This window comes from Cricetulus griseus, chromosome 2 (genome assembly GCF_003668045.3).
Source record: "Cricetulus griseus strain 17A/GY chromosome 2, alternate assembly CriGri-PICRH-1.0, whole genome shotgun sequence".
NCBI classification, from domain to species: Eukaryota; Metazoa; Chordata; class Mammalia; order Rodentia; family Cricetidae; genus Cricetulus; species Cricetulus griseus.
The window spans coordinates 385,786,945-385,807,427 of NC_048595.1; the positions used below are offsets into that span (position 1 = coordinate 385,786,945).

Here is a 20,483-nt window from a genome sequence, read left to right on the forward strand (position 1 = left end):
CAGATACTGATAAAGAACCCATACTACTGCTAGTAAATTAGTCTAGAAATTTCAAAAAAATAAAAGTAGGGCTGGAGAGATGGCTCAGTGTTAAAGAAGCACCGGCTGTTCATGCAGAGGACCATGTTTGGTTCCTAGTGCCTACATGGCACATACAACCATCTGCAACTCCAGTTCCAGTGAATTGACACCCTCTTCTGGCCACTACAGGCACTCATGTGGTACACAGACATACATGCAGGCAAACACTCATACATACAAAATAGATCTTTTTAGAAAAAAACTATGAATAGAGTAACTGTTATATTGGATTGGGGTATATACTACTGGATATAAACCCCAAGAAATCTAAGTCAGTATACAAGAGATGCTTGCTGATATGTACTTACTGTTAAACTAATCATAGTTACTAAGACATGGAACCAACCCGGCTGTCTGTCAACAGATGAATGGATAAAATGTACTACATATACTTAGATGAATTAAGATAAAAGATAATCATAACCCTTTTCTGGAAATTTATGGAATGGAAATTGTTAAGCAGTTTCATAGACTTGGAAAGACAAAGTGGTTCTCATATGCAGATCTTAAATTTTAATTATTAGACATGTATGTATGTTGGTGTATAGGTCATAAAAGTAGGGTGCTGTGAGAAGGAATGAGGCCTTAAGGGGTGTTAGGGAAAGGAAGAGGGGGTTTTAGAATACATGTGACATGAAAGCAGAGTATAGGCAGTGAGGGAAGGGGGGAAGCAGAAGAAGTGTAGTGAGGTGGAGACTGAGGTCCGGAAGGTCAGCCCAAATGAAGTGTGTGTGAGAGTGCCACAGTGAAACTTAACTGCTTCGTATGTTGACTAAAACAGCTCATTTAAATGTTTGGGGGAAATGACCAACAAAAAAGTTTTTAAACCCATAATATTTCAGATAATGCTGAATAATTATAGATAATGCTGTTATCTATAAGTGGCTTGAAAAGCTAACTTACTTTTCCTGACTTTGCCTCAAAAAATACAAATTGTTCCAAAGCATGTTCTCCTGTCACAACAACTTTCAAGTTGTTGACATTGTCAAGTTTTATTTTGCCTTTATAACATCTAATAAGGCCTCTGACTAGGCTGTCTTTCCACTTAAAAATGCAGTGGATGAAATTCAGATCCCTAAAGTAAGAGATAAGGAGTTCTTCAATCCAGTGCTCAATGAAAACCAAAAGCTGGCAGTGAGGAGGATTCTGAGTGGCGACTGCCGACCCCTCCCATATATTCTTTTCGGACCTCCTGGAACTGGGAAGACTGTGACAATAATTGAGGCTGTTTTGCAAGTAAGGATGGTGGTGCTGGTTGCTGTGGGTCTGTGCTGTATTCATGTGTTTGTATCTCAGGAAGTATTACTTTAAACTTTAGAGACATTTGTAAAGAACTAGAGAAAGATTTAGCTCCTAACATTGTCTGTTTGTGTATTAGGATTTTAAGTTTATTTCATAAGTGTAGAAGGAAACTTCATTTCTAGAATAGAGTAACCCTTTGGTCTCATTGTGAAGCTTTACTGAAGAAGTTGCCAGAACAGTACTGAAGCCACCACTCTGCAGCAGTTGCTGGTATCTCCTTGGTATTTCCAATTAAATTGATGAAAATACTGTGTGTGTTGGATTACAGTGTCATTCTGGATTTTGATTAGCAAGCATACTATGAGTGTTCTGTGCTATACTTCAAGCTGGACTTGAGAGATTGATATGACTTGGTACTGTCTATGGAGATACTTGTGGAGGTGTGTAGAAGGTTATGGTTGCAGAACTGAGGATACAGCATATACAAACCTTGGATAACCCTGCATTCTCTCTTTCTCTGTATGTATTTGGGAGTAGTGTGTGGGGGAGGGTGGCTACCACCTGATTACATCTCATCTGTGGCCAATGAGGCAGAGTAGTCACTTTGACTTTGCAGGGAATGTTTCAGTGCTTAGGGATTAGTATCCAGGATCTCACCCCTTATTCCCTATAAAGGAATCTGTATGTTGAATACAGACTTGGGGTTTCCACTCTGTGGCAGTAAGATCCCTGGTCTCTTACCTCTTAATGAAGGTACATTATGCTTTGCCGGACAGTCGGATTTTGGTCTGCGCTCCCTCCAACAGTGCTGCTGACCTTGTGTGTTTGCGACTTCATGAGAGCAAGGTGCTGAAGCCAGCTGCCATGGTCCGGGTGAATGCTACCTGCAGATTTGAGGAGGTGAGCCCCAGGCATGGGGGAGGGCACTTGGAATCCTTCCAAGTAGGCAGGTTTGAGTAGGAGGTAATTAATATCATAGAAAGTTGTAATGGAGAAATTACTTTGTCTTATGATACAACTCAGCTCCATGGTGGGCACTCCTGCATTAACAATGCTTTTGTGAACATTCTCAGTTTTGTTAAATTCTCATGTTACACTTTCATTTAATTCTTCAAATATAGTCCTATTTCTTTATATTAAGATTTTATTTATTTATTATGTATACAACATTCTGCTTCTATGTATATCTGCACACCAGAAGAGGGCACCACATCTCATAACGGATGGTTGTGAGCCACCATGTGGTTGCTGGGATTGAACTCAGGACCTCTGGAAGAACAGTCAGTGCTCTTAACCTCTGAGCCATCTCTCCAGCCCTAGTCCTATTTCTTCTTCACTATGTTTTATAGATTTGGTTACCACTATCCCTTTTGGAAAATTAGAGGATCCTAGTTCATTTTTGAATAAAATATTGATAAAAAAAGAAATTGGGCTGGAGAGATGGCTCAGCAGTTAATCACATTGGCTGCTCTTCCAGAGGACCCAGGTTCAATTTCCAGAACCCACATGGCAGCTCACAACTGTCTATAACTCCAGTTCCAGGGGATCCAACATCTTCACACAGAGATAAATTCAGACTAAACACCAATGTACATGAATTAAAAATAAATAAATTTTAAAAAAGAAATTGTGACTAGGAAACTATATTAAGTTGTTTTCTGGGCTATGTAAAGGATTATAGTATATCCATGCCTTTAGAGTCCATAAAACATGGACTTAATATGAAAATACAAGACATTTGAATTTAAGGTGATCATTAACAATTAGTCATCACTAGGAAGTAGCAACAGGGCAAGATTATCTTGTTAGAATTCTGCCCAGCTTTGCTGTTTTGTCCAGTTTAAGGAAATGATCAATAAATTGAAAACCAAACTAACTCTAACCTCTTTGCCCCAGACTATTATTGATGCCATCAAACCATATTGCAGAGATGGAGAAGATATCTGGAGAGCCTCACGCTTCAGGATAATAATCACTACATGTAGCAGTGCAGGACTGTTCTACCAGATAGGAGTGAGGTGAGCACCACATAGGAGTGAGGTGAGCGCCGGATGTTTGAGGAACGGAGTTCCCCCCCACACTATGTCAGAAGAAGTTGACCAGATGGAGAATGGGTAGTGAAGGGAAGTGTCATCCATAGGATAAGAGCAATAAGGAGGGGAGGGGCATCTTTCTGAGGATAAGGATTGTTGATAAGACCCAAGAGACTCAAAGGATTCAGTAGTAGAATGGACAGGCAGTGGGCTAGCAACATATAAAGATCCTGTGGTTAGAGAGCCCTGAGCATGTTTACACAAAGGAAACCTCAGAGTTGAGGCCTGGTAAACAAGAATGGAGACAGGAGCTATATAACAAGAAGCCTGGCTCCAAAGGCTTGAGTTTCTAGAAGAGACATTAGGATATGACCTTAGTTTAGTAGAAGTCCACTGAATGAGAGCTTAAAGGATCACTGGAAGGCAAGCTACTTAGGAAATAACTGGGTTCTGTGAGGTTAGTCCTGGGTGGGGGCAGCTCAAGACACCAGTGGTGTCTCCCCAAGAAGATGGAACAGAGATGGTGCAGGGGGCTAAGAACCAGAGAAAGCTTCCCAAGAACATGTCCTCAGTGCTAGGAGGAATGACCCAAAAGCTGCAAAGAAGCTGAGAGAGGAAGCTTCATGCCAATGTTCTAGAAGCGAGCCAGGGAGGCTGCAAGCAGTCCTGGTAAGAAGAGGAAGTATCATAGCCAGGCTGGGGAAGGAGGAGGAGCAAGGCTCCCTGAGAGTGAGACCCAACTCCTGAGATCCTGAGAACAGACCTCTCTGCAGCTTGGTGCAGACTCACCCCAGAATGTAGCTGTGAGGATGATGACCTAGGCCCACACACACATGCCTCACCTTTCTAGCCTGAGTTCTAGGCATCTGAGAGCAGAGAGAGCCAAGTGCAGCTAGCCACACACAGGTTGCCAATTATTTCACAAATATTCTTTGGTTACCTATTTTATTTATTTTTAAGCTAGGAGTTTAATTTTTTAAGATTTATTTATTTGTTATGTGTTCTGCCTGCATGTATGCCTGTATGCCAGATGAAGGCACCAGATCTTATAGATGGTTGTGAGCCACCATGTGGTTGCTGGGATTGAGCTCAGGCCCTCTGGAAAAGCAGCCAGTGCTCTTAACCACTGAGCCATCTCTCCAGTCCAAGTTTAATATTTTTAACATTTTATGTGTGTGTGGTGTGTGTGTGTGTGTGTGTGTGTGTGTGTGTGTGTGTGTGTGTGTGTGTGTGTGTGTGTGTGTGCAAGTGTGAAGGTCAGAAGATAACCTTGAGGAAGTTGGTTCCCTCCTTCAACAGTGTTTGTCTCAGGGATCAAATTCAGGTCCTTGGGTTTAGTAGTACATGCCTTTACACTCTGAGCCAACTTGCTGGCCCCACAATATCATTTTATTATGTAATCAGTATAAAATCACTAATGAGACAGTCTAAATTTAATTATTTATGTATGAAACTTGGAGCTTTTGTATTTGAAACTAGCCACTGTAAAATGCTTAAGAGCCACACATGGCTAAGAGGCTGCTGGACTGGGAGGGTGCAAGTCTAAACAAGGGCAAAAGATTTTTGTGATACAAGGTGCCAGAACTCTAAGCTACCAGGATGTTCTCAGGCTTTGCTCATACCCACCCTCACCCTTCATGTCCTTCCAAACAAATTCACATTCTTACAGAATACCAGCTGCAGATAGGGATTCATATGAGTCTCCTAGCAGGACTGCAGCTGTTGTGACCCTAAGTCATGTGACAACCATACCCCATTATGATCCCAACACCCAAGAGCAGAGCTTTGCCAGTATGTGTTAGGTAGCAGCTGCTAAATGATACAATGAAATTACCATTCAGACATCTTTGGCTCTAGAGTTGGATACTTCACACATGTATTTGTGGACGAGGCAGGCCAGGCAAGTGAACCAGAATGCCTTATTCCTTTGGGACTGATTTCAGACATCAATGGTCAGGTAAGACCTGTGTCTTGTGTGTGTTTCTGTTTGTTTGTTTGTTTGCTTGCTTGCTTGCTTGCTTGCTTGTTTGTCAAGACAGGTTTTCTCTGTAGCTTTAAAGCCTGTCCTGGAACTTACTCTGTGGATCAAGCTGGCCTTGAACTCACAGAGATCCACCTGCCTCTGCCTCAGGAGTGCTGAGATTAAGGTGTGCACCACCGCTGTTCGATGTTTGGCTTGTGTGTGTTTCTGTCATACTGTTTTCCCTTGATGACAGTCACAGTCTTCAAGTGAAAGTACACTGGGACTCTGAGAATTCGGGAGGTCAGAGCTATGCTTTTTATCACAACATCAGTCTTTTGTGGCTGGGAAGAAAGGCCCTTGCTTGTTATTATTTACTTGCTTGCAAACAGAAGCTAAGAGCCGTTGTGGGTACTTGGAACACAATGGCAGAGTCAACAGCTGAAGTTTCTGGTATGGGTGTTTCCCACATGGCAGAGGGAAAAGGACAGGGCCTCAAGCCCTGCTAAGATCTGACTATCATTACCATTATATTTGTCAGGGGTTCCTCACTCAAATCCACAGCTCCTCCAATTCTGTGTTCCAGGCAGATCCCCATCTGATCTCTCTGGTACTTTGGACAGTGACGTGGATTATCATCTTAGAGCATGTTTCTTTCGGTACCCCCAGCTGAGAAGTCATCTGGCATCCACTTATGAACTTGTCAGGCTTCTCCAGACATGTTCCTACCATCTCCCCTCAAGTCACCAGGCTCTATGAGTCAGTACTAACAGGAACTAAGGAACAAACAAGGGCTGGTCTAATCAGAACACTTAAGAGACTGATTAAATGATATTAATGTGTGTGAGACCTACCAGAAAAGGGCATCATGGAAAAGGTCCAAGGGTAGTTTCCCATGGCCAGACAAGGCAGAAAATTCCAGAACACAAGCTGCATCCCTGAGGCTTTTGCCACATTGAGAGATAAGTAGAAAAGGTGGCTGGCTGCTGAACCAGGACTGATAGAAGCAGGTAGTAACTGCTTAGTGGAGAAACCTGAGTCTCAAGCCCTTCTAGTTTCTCCTTTCCCACTTCTCTGTCTAGGCCATTGTCAGTTCCAGCTGTATCCACCATTGTCTCAGCATTTTCCCTCATTCCACAGAACCCGAGTGTGCAAGGGGGTCCTGCCTGTACAGCCCCAACCCTAACCTGTTCAGATTCTTACAGCTCTTCTACTGTGGTTGGATGATGTACCTGTCAACTCCCCACTCATCAAGCATCCTTGTGTGTGCTATAGATCGTGCTCGCTGGAGACCCCATGCAGCTTGGCCCAGTCATCAAATCCAGGCTAGCCATGGCCTATGGGTTGAATGTGTCTATGTTGGAGAGGTTGATGTCCAGACCAGCATACCTGAGAGATGAGGATGCCTTTGGTGCTTGTGGTGCATACAACCCTCTTTTGGTGAGTTCTAACCTCTGCTTGGTCACACAGATGGAGAAAGAGCAGCGTTTTATTGAAGCAGGCAGTGCTGGAGGTGGTTCTGAGGGCAGACTAGCAGGGCAACTGCCACACTGCTCTTACCCACCTCCCCTTCCCCATGAGTCAAGTACATGAGCAGAGGCCTCTGCACAAGAGAACTGGAAGAATCCCCACCTCCACAAACACCCACTTGATCCTTGTCCTCCTCACCATACGAAGCATACTCCATACAGTGACCCACAGACATCCAGGGAAGGTGGTCAGCAGCATGTGTGGCTTCCTCCAATTCCCAGATAACATTTAAGGCACTTTCTACCTGCTCTTCTGTCTCATAGGGACTGCTATGAGAGGCTTTTAATCAGAGGCTGCCATGGAATTTTAACACTGATGGTGGGGAGTTTGGGGATACAAGACAATAAAAGAAGTTAAATCTGCCTTACTCCATAAATGTAGGAAATGGCTTTTGTAACTCCGTGTGAAGGAAGAGAAGGCCTGCCCCTGAGACCTGGGGGGATCAGTTCTGTGTGGTCTTCTGACCTAGGTGCTCATGTGGTGGAGCACAGTTTCTGTGTTTAAGCGAGAGCTTGGTGAAACCACCAAACCAGACACCTCCATGAGTAGAAGGAAAAGCTTATTCAAACTTCCAAGGCTATCTCTTGGGGTTGGGCAGAGAGAAGTGAAATAGTGGGAGAGTCCTGCCAATTATTAAGGGGTTATGTTGTAGCAGGAGGTAGCAAGTTCGCTAGAACAGCCTGAGAACTAGCAAGGGGCTTTGATCTCCTGAAGGCTTGTTTGAGTTAATAAGGAGCTAGATGCCCATTCTGGAGGTGGTTGGCTGTAAAGGACAGATGAAGTAATGGCTTTTCCTGACAAACAGAAACCCACTTGTCAAGGTTTCTGAGGCATGCTGGTTTTAGGCAGCAATCCTTCTGTTTACCCAGTGAGAGTGCAGCCTGAACTGAGCCCCGACTGTCATTTAAGACATTGCCAGTGGAACCTCCATTTGGGTGCTGAGAGGGATTGGGCTCACACTATCAATCAGATTCTGAGGGTGAACTTTGGAACTTGAACCATGGGAGTTCAAAAAACAATGAGCTTGGGAATCTGGGCTCTGTAGGACATCATTAAGTGATGAGAAAATTCTACAATTAAAAAAGTCATTTTCTAAACTGCCTTATTATTACTAAACTGTTATAATAAAGACAGATTTCCATCTGAACTTGTATTCCTAGTGTTGGTGAGATATAGCAATTGTGAAGGTTTTCAGAGAAACGACCCTTCCCTCCATTGGCAGTCTCAGGAGTGAGTGTTCTTCAGGCTGGAGATAACACTCCTAAGAAAGGTGCCTGCTGTCTCAGGAGAAGAGGAACACATGCATATAGGATGAGGTGCAGTGTGGCAGCTGCTGGGTCAGGGAGGATGCCTGAAAGCTCACCCATCTCCTGTGCTCTTTGGGACATGCAGTTCCTTTGCTGAAAAAGAAGTGGTTTCCTCCTCTTTCCTTGTTCTCTGTGCTGTTCTGAGCTGGTGTGAATCTTCACAGTGGGACACATTCTGCTTTTTGAAATGAAATATAGTTTACTGTCCTGGGACTAATGGGCATTTTGCCAGTATAATTATTATACTTTAATTGCTCTGACAAAATACCTGTTGGGGACAATTTCATGGGGAAAAGGATTTGTTCTGGCTCACTATTTGAGGGGATAATCTGACATGGTGGAAGCAGAATGAATGCTGGTGCTCATCTGGCTTCTTCCATTTCCCTTTTTTATTTACTGTAAAACTTCAGTCCATTAGTAGGTGCTACCCACATTCAGAGGTCTCCCACCGTATTAAACCTCTTTAGAAACACCTTCAACAGAGTCACCCAGAGGTGTGTCTCCTAGGTGATGACAAATCTAGTCAAGTTGACAATAACAGTTGGCCATTACAGCCAGAAACAAGGACAAACACTTGTATTGCACAAACTTCCCAAGCAGTTGGAGGGAAAAAGCATTTTCCTCATACTGGTGCTATCCCCAGGACCGAGAATGTACCAGAGCTGTTAGAGCAGCTCTTCCTTCCTTTCTCCCCCAATGCTGAGTCAGCTATGTAGCACTTCATTTAAAGCTTGTAAGGCTGCAGATCAAAGGCAAAAACTTGCAGCACAAAGAAATGTTCAGAGCTGACTGCACCCATTAAGCAATCCGGACCCAGGAGAATCACAAAAGAGGCCTTTTTGTCCCTCCTGATTCTTACCTTTTCTGTTAAAATGGATCTTTGAGGTTCAGAGTCATCTGAGAAACTTGGCCTGGCCTCAGATTTCAAGCTAATAGAACAGAGAGAGTCAGGAGCAGGGGACTACCCCATGAAGTCAACAGGAAGATGGCTGGTTTCTAGTTTGCCTTGGAAGGACAACAGGGACAAAACATGGACAGGAACTCTGTGGTTGTGACTCCTTGTGACCTGTGTCTACCTTTTCTCTACAGGTCACAAAGCTAGTGAAGAACTATAGATCTCACTCAGCCCTGCTGGCACTGCCCTCTCGCCTGTTCTATCATAGGGAGCTTGAGGTCTGTGCTGATCCCAAAGTAGTGACTTCGCTGCTGGGCTGGGAGAAGCTGCCCAGAAAAGGCTTTCCTCTCATCTTCCATGGCGTGAGGGTAAGTCTGCCTTGACTGCCAAGTGTTCCTTGCATCTGGTGGTGCAAGAAGGGGAGGAGGAGGTGTCTTCATTCAGAGAGCAACCATGATGTGTGCTTCCCAATGTGTGTATCCCTGTCTATGCTACATTAGCCAAGCATTCCCCGTGGGCCTGAGGTGGGGGAAGATGGGTACTGATCTCTTAAGTGTAAAGCAGCAAGAAAGGGCTGCTGCTGACCTCTCCTATCAGAGAGATTCCATACAGAAAGAGCTTAAGAGTGGATATTGCAGGCCCTGTCCTTTGTTGTCTGCATTAGGTAAATACAAAAGGAAAAACAGGCCGGTATCAAAGAACTCAAAGTGTGCATTTGAAGTCTGGGAGAAATGGCTCAGTGGTTAAAAGTGCTTCTCACTCTTGCAGGCTTCTGTTCAATTCCCAACACTCATATTGGGTGGCACACAACCACTTGTAGCTCCAGCTTTAGAAGATTTGATGTCTTTAAGCCTCCATGGGCACCTGCTTTACTATATACATACAGATACAAGTAATGAAAAATAAAAACCTTGGGGTGGGGGAAAGACTGAGAAGTAAGGCAGGAAGGACCAATGGAAGCTGGGCACCAGGGACTAACATCCTGACAGTGCTTGCCCTGCCCTCAGGACCAGTCAAGCTGAGAACCCACAAGAACCAGTTAGGCAAGCACTCAACCCCAGGTCCAGAGGCAGGGGGACTGACAAGGACAGAGTCTCCTTCCTACAAGACCTCACAGAGTGGGGTTGAGATACCCATCAGCTAAAATGAATTGCAGGTATTCACTATAATCAGGCAATTTGTATTGAGAATTTGGTTGTTAGAACTAGAAACCAAGTTTTATATTCACTCTCCCAAAAGGAGATGATTTGAGTTATGATCCAGAATTAGTATCATACCCAGAAGGGAAGGTGGTATCAAATAGTCCTCCTCTCCCGTAACCTGGTCTTATAGGTATGTGAACCCATAGACAGCTGCATCCACGCACAGTCCCTGCCTGTTTCTCTCTAGCCCTTAAAGGAGAACAGGTGTTCTGGATCTGTTAGAAGTACATTTGAAGAAATGTGTGCTGGTGGCTCTGGAGCTCCCTCTCTAAGGCTGTCAGTCAGTGCTTAGCCCTAATGTGCTGTCTCTACTCCAGGAATACCCTCTCTGTGGTCTGTGTACCTCTGCCCATCCTCAGAAGCCTCTAGTACATCAGGAAAGACAAGTGGCTGTTATAGTGGAAGAAATCTCTGTAGAGTATCCAGAAATGATCCTTGTGAAGCATAACCAGTGTTACTGTGGAACAAAAGCACAAAGACATCAAAGATGTCAGTTATTCCTGAATTAACCTATATATTTAATACAGTCTAATTTTAAAAATTACCACAGGCAAGGCATGGTGGCACACACCTTTAATCTCGGCACTCAGGAGGCAAAGGTAGACAGATCTCTGATGCTAGCCTGGTCTACAAAGTGAGTTCCAGCCAGGACTGTTACACAGAAACCCTGTATTGAAAACAAAGAACAAACAAAAAATACTACAAGATTCCTTATGAGAACTATTTTAATGACAGTTCAAAATATTTTATAAAAGAAAAACGAGTACAGCCCTAGATTCATTTTTTTCTTTTTTTGAGACAGGGTTTTTCTGTGGCTTTGGAGACTGTCCTGGAACTGGAACTAGTTCTTGTAGACCAGGCTGGTCTCAAACTCACAGAGATCCACTTGCCTCTGCCTCTGCCTCTCTGCCTCTCTGCCTCTCTGCCTCTCTGCTCTCTCTGCCTCTCTCTGCCTCTCTGCCTCTCTGCCTCTCTGCCTCTCTGCCTCTCTGCCTCTCTGCCTCTCTGCCTCTCTGCCTCTCTGCCTCTCTGCCTCTCTGCCTCTCTGCCTCTCTGCCTCTCTGCCTCTCTGCCTCTCTGCCTCTCTGCCTCTGCCTCCCGAGTGCTGGGATTAAAGGCGTGAGCCACCACTGCCCATCTTTTACCCCCCCTTTTTTTTGCCTAGATTCAATTTTTAATATTGTCAAGAAGAACCAGATAGATGAATCATTAGACTTGATATGTTACAAAACATACTGCAGAGTTAGAGTAAATAAACTGTCCAGTATTAAATATATATTAAATATGCGGCTTAGTAGAAGAATACTTGCCTAGCATGTATAAGACCCTGGGATCAGTTCTCAGTACCACAAAGACGAAAGTGTGTGGGATGTATGTGTGTGCATGCACACACACAAACATGTATAGTTGACTAAAGAGGTACAGGTGGTGGAAGGGAGTCCAAAAATACCAGTGGATATAGAGGATTTTTCTTTTTGATGCCAGGGTTTGCTATGTAGCTCCGACTACCTTGAACCCACTTTGTAGACTAGACTGGCACTGAACACACCTCTTCCTTCTGAGTACTGGGATTAAAGACATGCACTACCATGTTTGGCCCAATATAGAGGATTTTAAGAGAAAAGTGCTTATCAGTAACTGGGAAACAAATTGGAAATACAGATTTGCAAGTACATGGCAACCTAAAGGTCATGTATGGAGGTCAGGGAACACACTATGCGAAAGGGAGGAAGAGGAACCTGTGGGCCAATGTCTCTTTTTGGTTCAGGGTAATATCTCCCCAAGTTTCTCATTGGCAGGTGTTTTGTTGTTCTTTTGTTTTTTGTTTGTTTTTAAGAATTATTTATATAGTGATTTATACAATGTTCTGCCTGCATGTATCCCTGCAGGCCAGAAGAGGGCACTAGATCTCATTACAGATGGTTGTGAGCCACCATGTGGTTGCTGGGATTTGAATTCAGGACCTCTGGAAGAGCAGCCAGTGCTCTTAATCTCTGAGCCATCATAATGATTTTTGAGACAGGATCTTGTATATATCAGGTTTGTCTTGAACTTGATATGTATCTCTGGATGACCTTCAACTTGTGGCCCCACTGTTTCCACCTTTAAGTGCTAGGTTTATAGGTGTACACCATCATACTGGTTTATTCAGTGCGGGGGACCAAGAACTCCATACATGCCTGGCAAGTGTTCCACCTAATGAGTCACACCCCCTGCCTTATTTTTTTCTTTGTTTCTTTGTGACAGTCTTGCCAATCCAGGTCAACCTTGAACTCAAAATCAGTTTCCCTCAGTTTCCTTAGTGCTGGGATTACATGTGGAAGCCCCCACACCTGGCTTCTATGTACACTTTAGCTGGCAGGTAGAGTTTCAGATGATATAGCAACAAGAGGTGGACACTCTTGCTTGTCTGCGTAATCTGTGCCATTGTGAGGGTCAGGAGGGACAGCCAAGCAGACTGCATCTAGCTGTGTCATGGAGAGGTGGTCACTGTGGAACAGCTGGGTAAGACAGTCATCTGGATAGACCATGTGAAGGACTGAGAGTAGCCTCAGACCTGGAAGCTGTTGATGGAGTAAGCCCTGCTTCTACTATGAGAACATCCATTTGTATTCTGATGGATACAGAGGTGGTGGAGAACCATCAGCAGTCACTGCAGGTAGTTTAGTTATGTTTCAGTATTTTCTAAATGCCAAATTTTCCAAGTTCTACACACTGAGAACATGTGGTCCACACCCAGTTTGAGCAGAAAGAACCATGTCCCTGTGTGAATTGGCAGCAAGGTTGCTGGCAGGCTTGGCCCTCTGGGAACAACAGACTGAATGTCCCTGCACCCACCTGTGATTTGGATGGTACCAGATAGAATTGCTCAATAAGGTGTTTATGACATGCTTAGGGCAGGGTTGAACATCCTAGATACCACAAAACAGGCCCAAATGTTGCCTCTGGCAGCCTCCTATGAATGTGAGCACTCTGTAGACCTTGTGTAAGTGGACTATACAGTTCTACTCCTATGCCTGGCTATTTCATTCAGCGTTCCTCAGGGTTTACCCATCTCGTAGAACTTCAGGATTTCCTCCTCCTCCTCCTCCTCCTCCTCCTCCTCCTCCTCCTCCTCCTCCTCCTCCTCCTCTTCCTCCTCCTCTTCCTCCTCCTCTTCCTCCTCCTCTTTATTTTATTTTTGAAACAGGGTCTCACTATATAGCTCTGGCTGTCTTATAAATCACTATGTAAACCAGGCTGGCCGTGAACTCACAGAGATCTGTGTGTTTCTGCCTCCCAAGTGCTGAAATTAAAGGGATATATCACTATTGCTGACCCCAAAATGGTAGATTTGTACAATCATTCCTTTTCTTTACTTGTATAGGATGTGATGTGGTTGTAGGCCAGGCATGTGCCATAGGCCTTTAATCCCAGCACTTTGGAGGCAGAGACATATGAATCTCTGTGAGTTTGAGGCCAACCTGCTCTACCTAGCAAGTTCCAGGCCAGCTTGAGCTACATAGTGAGACTCTGACTCAGAACATTTTTTGTTAGCCAGGTGTGATAGCACATGCCTTTAACCCCAGCACTCAGGCCAAGGCCATCCTGTTCTACATAGTGAGTTCCAACCTAGCCAGGGCTACATAGCAAGACTTCATATGGGAAAAGAAACTTTTTATTAAGAAGATGGTTCTAATTTCCATTATTTAATAATAACTGAGCTGATGGGTTATAAGTTCTATATGACAGTAGAGCTCATAACCCAATTGTGTGACACAATTCCTATTGTGTTTACTATGTATTCCCAATCCCTACTTGAGCTCTTTGATCCTTGATATACATCACTGGGTAAATGGCATTTTATGTTCTCGATATCTCAGGGAAATGAGGCTCGTGAAGGGAGAAGCCCATCGTGGTTCAGCCCAGCTGAGGCTGTCCAAGTCATGCGCTACTGTTGCCTCTTGGCCCGAAGTGTCTCTAGCCAAGTTTCTTCCAAGGATATCGGTGTCATCACACCCTATCGGAAGCAGGTGAGCCCACCAGGACTCTGCCTTCTTATACATAGCACTATGGCCCTTGGTCTTTGGTTTCTAAAGGGCAGAAACAAGCTCATTCTGAACAGCAGCTGGTGTTCAGAGAAGCAGAACTATGTTCTATTGATGCTGAAGATACAAAATTGGTAAATCATATATAGCTCATGGCCATTACTAACCAGCCACCTACCTTACTATACCTTACTATAGCCAGTGTTGAGCATTATTTCTACATTCTAGGTAATTATATCATCAATATTTACATATGGACCTGTGGAATATCTTGGTATTTTGTCCCTTTAAGAAAAAGCTTTCAGCCAGGCCATGGTGGCACATACCTTTAATCCCAGCACTTGAGAGGCAGAGGCAGGTGGATTCCTGACTTTGAGGCCAGCCTGGTCTACAAATCAAGTTCCAGGACAGGCTCCAAAGCTATGCAGACAAATCCTATCTACAAAAAAAAAAGAAAGAAAAAACTTTTGGGATGGTGGGGCAAGGGAGTGATGGTTCAGTTGTTAAAAGCATACTGGCTACTCTTCTAGATGTCCTGAGTTCAATTCCCAGCAACCACATGGTGGTTCACATTCATCTATAGTGGAATCTGATACCCTCTTCTGGTATAAAGTCAATAGAGCATTCATATAAAATAAATAAATATTTTAAAGAAAGAAAGAGCCAGGTGGTGGTGGTGCATGCCTTTAATCCCAGCACTCGGGAGGCAGAGGCAGAATGATCTCTGTGAGTTTAAGGACAGCCTCCAAAAGCTACAGAGAAAAACCTGTCTTGAAAACCAGAAAAAGAGATGGGGGGAAGAAAGAAAGGAAGGAAGGAAGGAAGGAAGGAAGGAAGGAAGGAAGGAAGGAAGGAAGGAGCTTTCAGCAGGGCAGTGGTGGTGCACTCCTTTAGTCCTAGCACTCTGGAGGCGGAGACAGGCAAATCTTTGAGTTTGAGGCCAGCCTAGTGTACAGAGTGAGTTCCAGGACAGCCAGGGCTACACAGAGAAACCCTGTTTTGAAAAAGCATTTAAAAGAAAAAGAGAAAAAAAAACTTTCAGCTTCAATTCCAGAACTTGGGAGCATTGGCAGAAGGACCTCTGAGAGCAAGGCCAGTCAGGGCTATATATTGAGATCCCATCTCAATAATAATAATAATAATAACAATAACAATAATAAACATCTTTGTGTGTGTAGTTCATATCTTTAATAACAGCCCTTGGAAGACTAAGGCAGGAGGATTGTTAGTGACTAGTCTGGGTTATTTACGTTCTAGGCCAATCTGGGCTATAGAAGGGGACCCTGTCTCAATAAAAGAAAAAGCTGTCTACCCCAGCCTTCAACCTGTATTTCTCAAAGGTAATGAATGATGTTGGCATCTGTGAGGGTGACCCCTCACAGCGGATTGTAAGGCAGCAAGCACTGCTGGCCTATAAAGCTCTCTGTAGGTTATGACAACCAGAAACTGCCCATGTTTATTTGCCTGTTGTGAAGCTATACTGTGGGTAGAGGTACCCTCCATACCAAACACAAGTTTCAGGAGTTCCTGCCCGTATGGTATACAAACCACCAAAGCTCAGGGGAGAGGCCCTAGAACATCAAACAAAAGGTTGATTGCATAGGCAGTTGTGAGAGCACATGGTCTGTGTTGAAAGCGTACTGATGTGTGTTATGAAAGTCTCTTTTCTGAAGAGGTGAGAGTGAGCCTGTAATCCTGGTGGCATAGAGATAGCAATAGCTTGATTAAGAGCACACAACCAGTTGGTGCTAGGCTATCTTTTCTCCTTGGTTAGTTTGGGGCCATTGGCCACACAGATTTCTGGAAACAGATCATCTTTCATCTTGATGTTGCAGTATAGCTGACTCAAGTCTAAGACCATATGTTCTTTTGCTTTTTTATTTCTTCTCTCATATATTATTACATCCTATTACATATATTACATCCCCTCCCTCCTCTCCTTCCAGCCCTCCCCCTACCTCCCCTCTCCCCCCAGATCCACTTCTCCATTTCCCTTCCAAAAAGGGCAGACCTCCCAGGATATCAACCAAACATGGCATATCAAGTAACAATAAAACTAGGCACATTCCCTCATATTAAGGCTGGATACGGCAACACAGTAGGAGGAAATGGGCCCCAAAAACAGGCAAAAGAGGCAGAGACAGCCGGGCATTGGTGGTGCATGCCTTTAATCCCAGCACTTGGGAGACAGAGGCAGGCGGATATCTGTGAGCTCAAGGCCAGCCTAGTTTACAGAGCAAGTTCCAGGACAACCTCCAAAGCAAATACAGCAAAACCCTGTCTCAAAAAAACAAAAACAAAAAAAGAGGCAGAGACAGCCCCCTCCCCATGCTCCCAATGTTAAGAGTCTCACAAGAACACCAAGCTGCACAACAATGACATGTATGTATGTATGTATGTATGTATGTATGTATGTATGTATGTATGTATGTATAGGACCTATGTCAGACCCCCTACAGGAAAACTCAAACCCAAGGAGGTTAACTACATACATGAAAACACAGCAAATAATCTCACACCAGCAAAACCAAAAGAAGGGATGCGTGCACACACTACCACCACCATCAACAACATAACAGAAATTAACAGTCAATGGTCATTAATATCTCTCAATATCAGTGGACTCAATTCCCCAATAAAAAGACACAGGATGACAAACAATGCTGTGCACACCTTTTAATCCTAGCACTTGGGAGGCAGAGACAGGCAGATCTCAGTGAGTTCAAGGCTAGCCTGTTCTACAGAGCAAGTCCCAGGGCAGTCTCTAAAGCTACCCAGAGAAACCATGTCTCAAACAAAACAAAACAAATAAAAAGAAGACACAAGCTAAAAATGGATATGAAAATAGGAGCCATCCTTCTGCTGAATAAAAGAAACATACTCCAACATCAAAGATAGACCTTCCCAGACCCCAGACTGACAGCTGGGAAACCAGCATAGGACTGAACCAGGCCCCCTGAACATGGGTGTCAGTTAGGAGGCCTGGGCAGTCTATGGGGCCTCTGGTAGTGGATCAATATTTATCCCTAGTGTGCGAATGAACTTTGGGAGCCCATTCCCCATAGAGGGACATTCTCTCAGCCTAGACACATGGGGGAGGGCCTAGGCCCTGCCCCAAATGATATGACAGACTTTAATGATCCCCATAGAAGGCCTCACCCTCCCTGAGGAACAGAAAGGGGGTGGGATGGGGGGTCGGTGGGGGGCATGGGAGGGAGAGGGAACTGGGATTTATAGGTAAAATAAGATTGTTTCTAATTTAAATTTTAAAAAGAGCCAAGATAGAAAACAAAAAACAACAACAATAACAAAAATAGACCTTCCCTCAGAGTAAAGGGTTGGAAAAAGATTTTCTAAGCAAATGGACCCAAGAAACAAGCTGATGTAGCTTTTCTAATATCTTACAAAATAGACTTCCAATAAAAATAAAAGAGATGGTGAAGGACACTTAATATTCATCAAAGGAAAAATCCAAGATGATGTCTTAATTCTTAACATCTTTGCCATAAATGCAAGGGCACCCACATATGTAAAAGAAACATTACTGAAACTTAAATCACACATCAAACTTCACTTTTATATTTAATAGTAGGAGACCTCAATACCCAACTCTTGCCAGTGGACAGGTTATCCAAACATAAACTAAACAGAGAAATACTGGAGCTAACAGACATTATGAACCAAATGGACCTAACAGGATATCTACAGAACATTTTACCTAAACACAAAAGAATATACCTTCTTCTCAGCACCTCACAGAACCTTCTCCAAAACTGACCATGAAGCAAGTCTCAACAGATACAAGAAAATTAAAATAACCCCCTGCATCCTATCAGACCACCACAGGCTAAAGCTGGATTTCCACAACAGAAAGCCTACAAACTTAAGAAAACTCAAATACACTCTCTACTAAATGACTACTGGGAAAAAGAAGAGATAAAGATATTAAAGACTTTTTAGAATTCAATGGAAATGAATACACAATATACCCAAACATGGGACACAACGAAAGTGGTGCTAAAAGGAAAGTTCATACCATTAATTGCCATGGTAAAGAAATGGAAGAGATCTCTTACTAGGAATTTAACAGCACTAGAATTGAAAGCTCTAGAACAAAAAGAAGCAAACACATCAAAGAGGAATAGACAGCAGGAAATAAACTCAGGGCTGGAATCAACAAAATAGAAACAAAGAAAGAGAACAAAACAAAGAATCAATGAAAGGAAGAGTTGGTTCTTTTGAGAAAATCAACAAGATAGACAAACCCTTATCCAAACTAATTAAAAGACAGAGAGATAAGATCCAGATTAACAACATCAGAAACAAGAAGGGGGACATAATAAGAGACACCAAAGAAATTCAAAGAATTATTAGGTCATATTTCAAAACCCTGTACTCCACAAAATTGGAAAATCTAAAAGAAATGGACAATTTTCTTGATAGATACAATTTACCAAAGTCAAAACAAGGTCAGATAAACAATTTAAATAGACCTATAAGCCCTGAGGAAATAAAAGCAGTCATTAAAAGCCTCCCAACCAAAAACAAAAAGAAATGGAGCCAGACATTTTTAGCACAGAATTCTTCCAGACTTTCAAAAAAGAGCAAGTACCAATACTCAAATTATTCCACAAAATAGAAACAGAAGGAACATTATCAAATTCATTTTATGAGGCCACAGTCACCCTGATACCCAAACAACACAAAGATTCAACAAAGAAAGAATTATAGACCAATTTCTCTTATGAACATTGATGCAAAAATACTCAATAAGAAACTTGCAAATCAAATGCAAGAATACATCAAAAAGATCATCCACCTTGATCAAGTTAGGCTTCCATCCCAGAGATGCAGGAATGGTTCATGAAAATCTGTCCATGTAATCCACCATATATACAAATTGAAAGAAAAAAACACATGATTCACCTCATTAGATGCTGAAAAAGCTTTTGACAACATCCTACACCCCTTCATGATAAAAGTCTTGGAGAAATCAGGGATACAGGGACCATACCTAAACATAATAAAGGCAATTTGCAGCAAGCTGATAGCCACCATCAAATTAAATGGAAGGAAACTCAAAGCAATTCCATTAAAAACAAGTTCATGTATTTGGCTGGACTTTTATGTATGAGTGAGTGTTTTGTCTGCATTATTGTCTATGTACTATGTATGTCTGGTACCAGGAATCCAGAAGAGAACATCAGATCTCTTGGAACTGGGAGTTACAGGTGGTTGTCAGTGGCTGCTGGCAACTGAATCCATCTTTCTAGCTCAAGGATGAACATTTTTATGTTTGTGTTCACTAGTTTTGGGTTTGGCAAAATGGATCGTCAGGTTAAAGCACTTCTGCCAAGCACAACAACCTGAGTCACTGCCAGGTACAACATGGTGGAAGGAGAGAACCAGTCCCCACAAGTTGTTCTCTGGCCTCCATGTGTGTGTCATACATGTTCGTGCCCCCATAGATAAGTAAACAGGCGGATCATATTTGGGGCCAGAGAGGTGGTTCAGTGGGTAAAGTGCTTACTGCATAAACATGAGTACCTGGGTTCAAATCCCTTTGAACTCATAGCAGTCCTCCTGCCTCAAAATCCCAAATTATGGGATTACAAAACAGGAGTCACCTTGGCTGGCTTAACTTCAATCTTTTTTTATTCTGCAGTTGGGTATCTTTTACTGATTTATCAGCTCAGACTTTGAAGTGTAATTACAATCTTGGTTGGGTCTTTATCATTCTGTCCTTACTAGAATATCTGCTGTCGAATTTGCACGTGAAGATTTTTTTTTCTTCGAGACAGGGTTTCTCTGTGTAGCTTTGGAGCCTATCCTGGCACTTGCTCTGGAGACCAGGCTGGCCTCGAACTCACAGAGATCTGCCTGTCTCTGCCTCCTGAGTGCTGGGATTAAAGGCATGCGCCACCAACGCCCGGCTGCACATGAAGTTTTTAATGTGGCATCTTAAAGTTATTGAGACACATTGGTAATAATGTCCCTGAAGGCTCTTCTAGATCCAAAACCTGCAAACACTCCTGGTTCTCTCATGCCTTTTTTTCTTGAATGAGTGTGTACCGCGTTTTCAGTTCCTTTGAATGTAAAATTTTTGTTGAGAACTAGAAATCTTAGAAAACATTTCCACTCTGGGGGCTGGGGAGATGGCTCAGAGGTTAAGAGCACTGGCTGCTGTCTCAGAAGTCCTGAGTTC

The 20,483-nt window shown here is 43.3% G+C and overlaps 1 protein-coding gene across 1 annotated transcript in view; it reads left to right on the forward strand.

Annotated features, from left to right (window-relative positions):
* Positions 1-20,483, forward strand: part of Mov10l1 (Mov10 like RISC complex RNA helicase 1) — a 67,317-nt gene that overhangs the window by 41,585 nt on the left and 5,249 nt on the right. Inside the window, exons 17-23 of the mRNA XM_027397849.2 lie at positions 1,139-1,317; positions 2,077-2,223; positions 3,220-3,341; positions 5,214-5,313; positions 6,592-6,756; positions 9,243-9,416; positions 14,114-14,263. Of these exons, the coding sequence (XP_027253650.1) occupies positions 1,139-1,317; positions 2,077-2,223; positions 3,220-3,341; positions 5,214-5,313; positions 6,592-6,756; positions 9,243-9,416; positions 14,114-14,263 (1,037 nt within the window). The remainder of the gene's footprint in view (positions 1-1,138; positions 1,318-2,076; positions 2,224-3,219; positions 3,342-5,213; positions 5,314-6,591; positions 6,757-9,242; positions 9,417-14,113; positions 14,264-20,483) is intronic.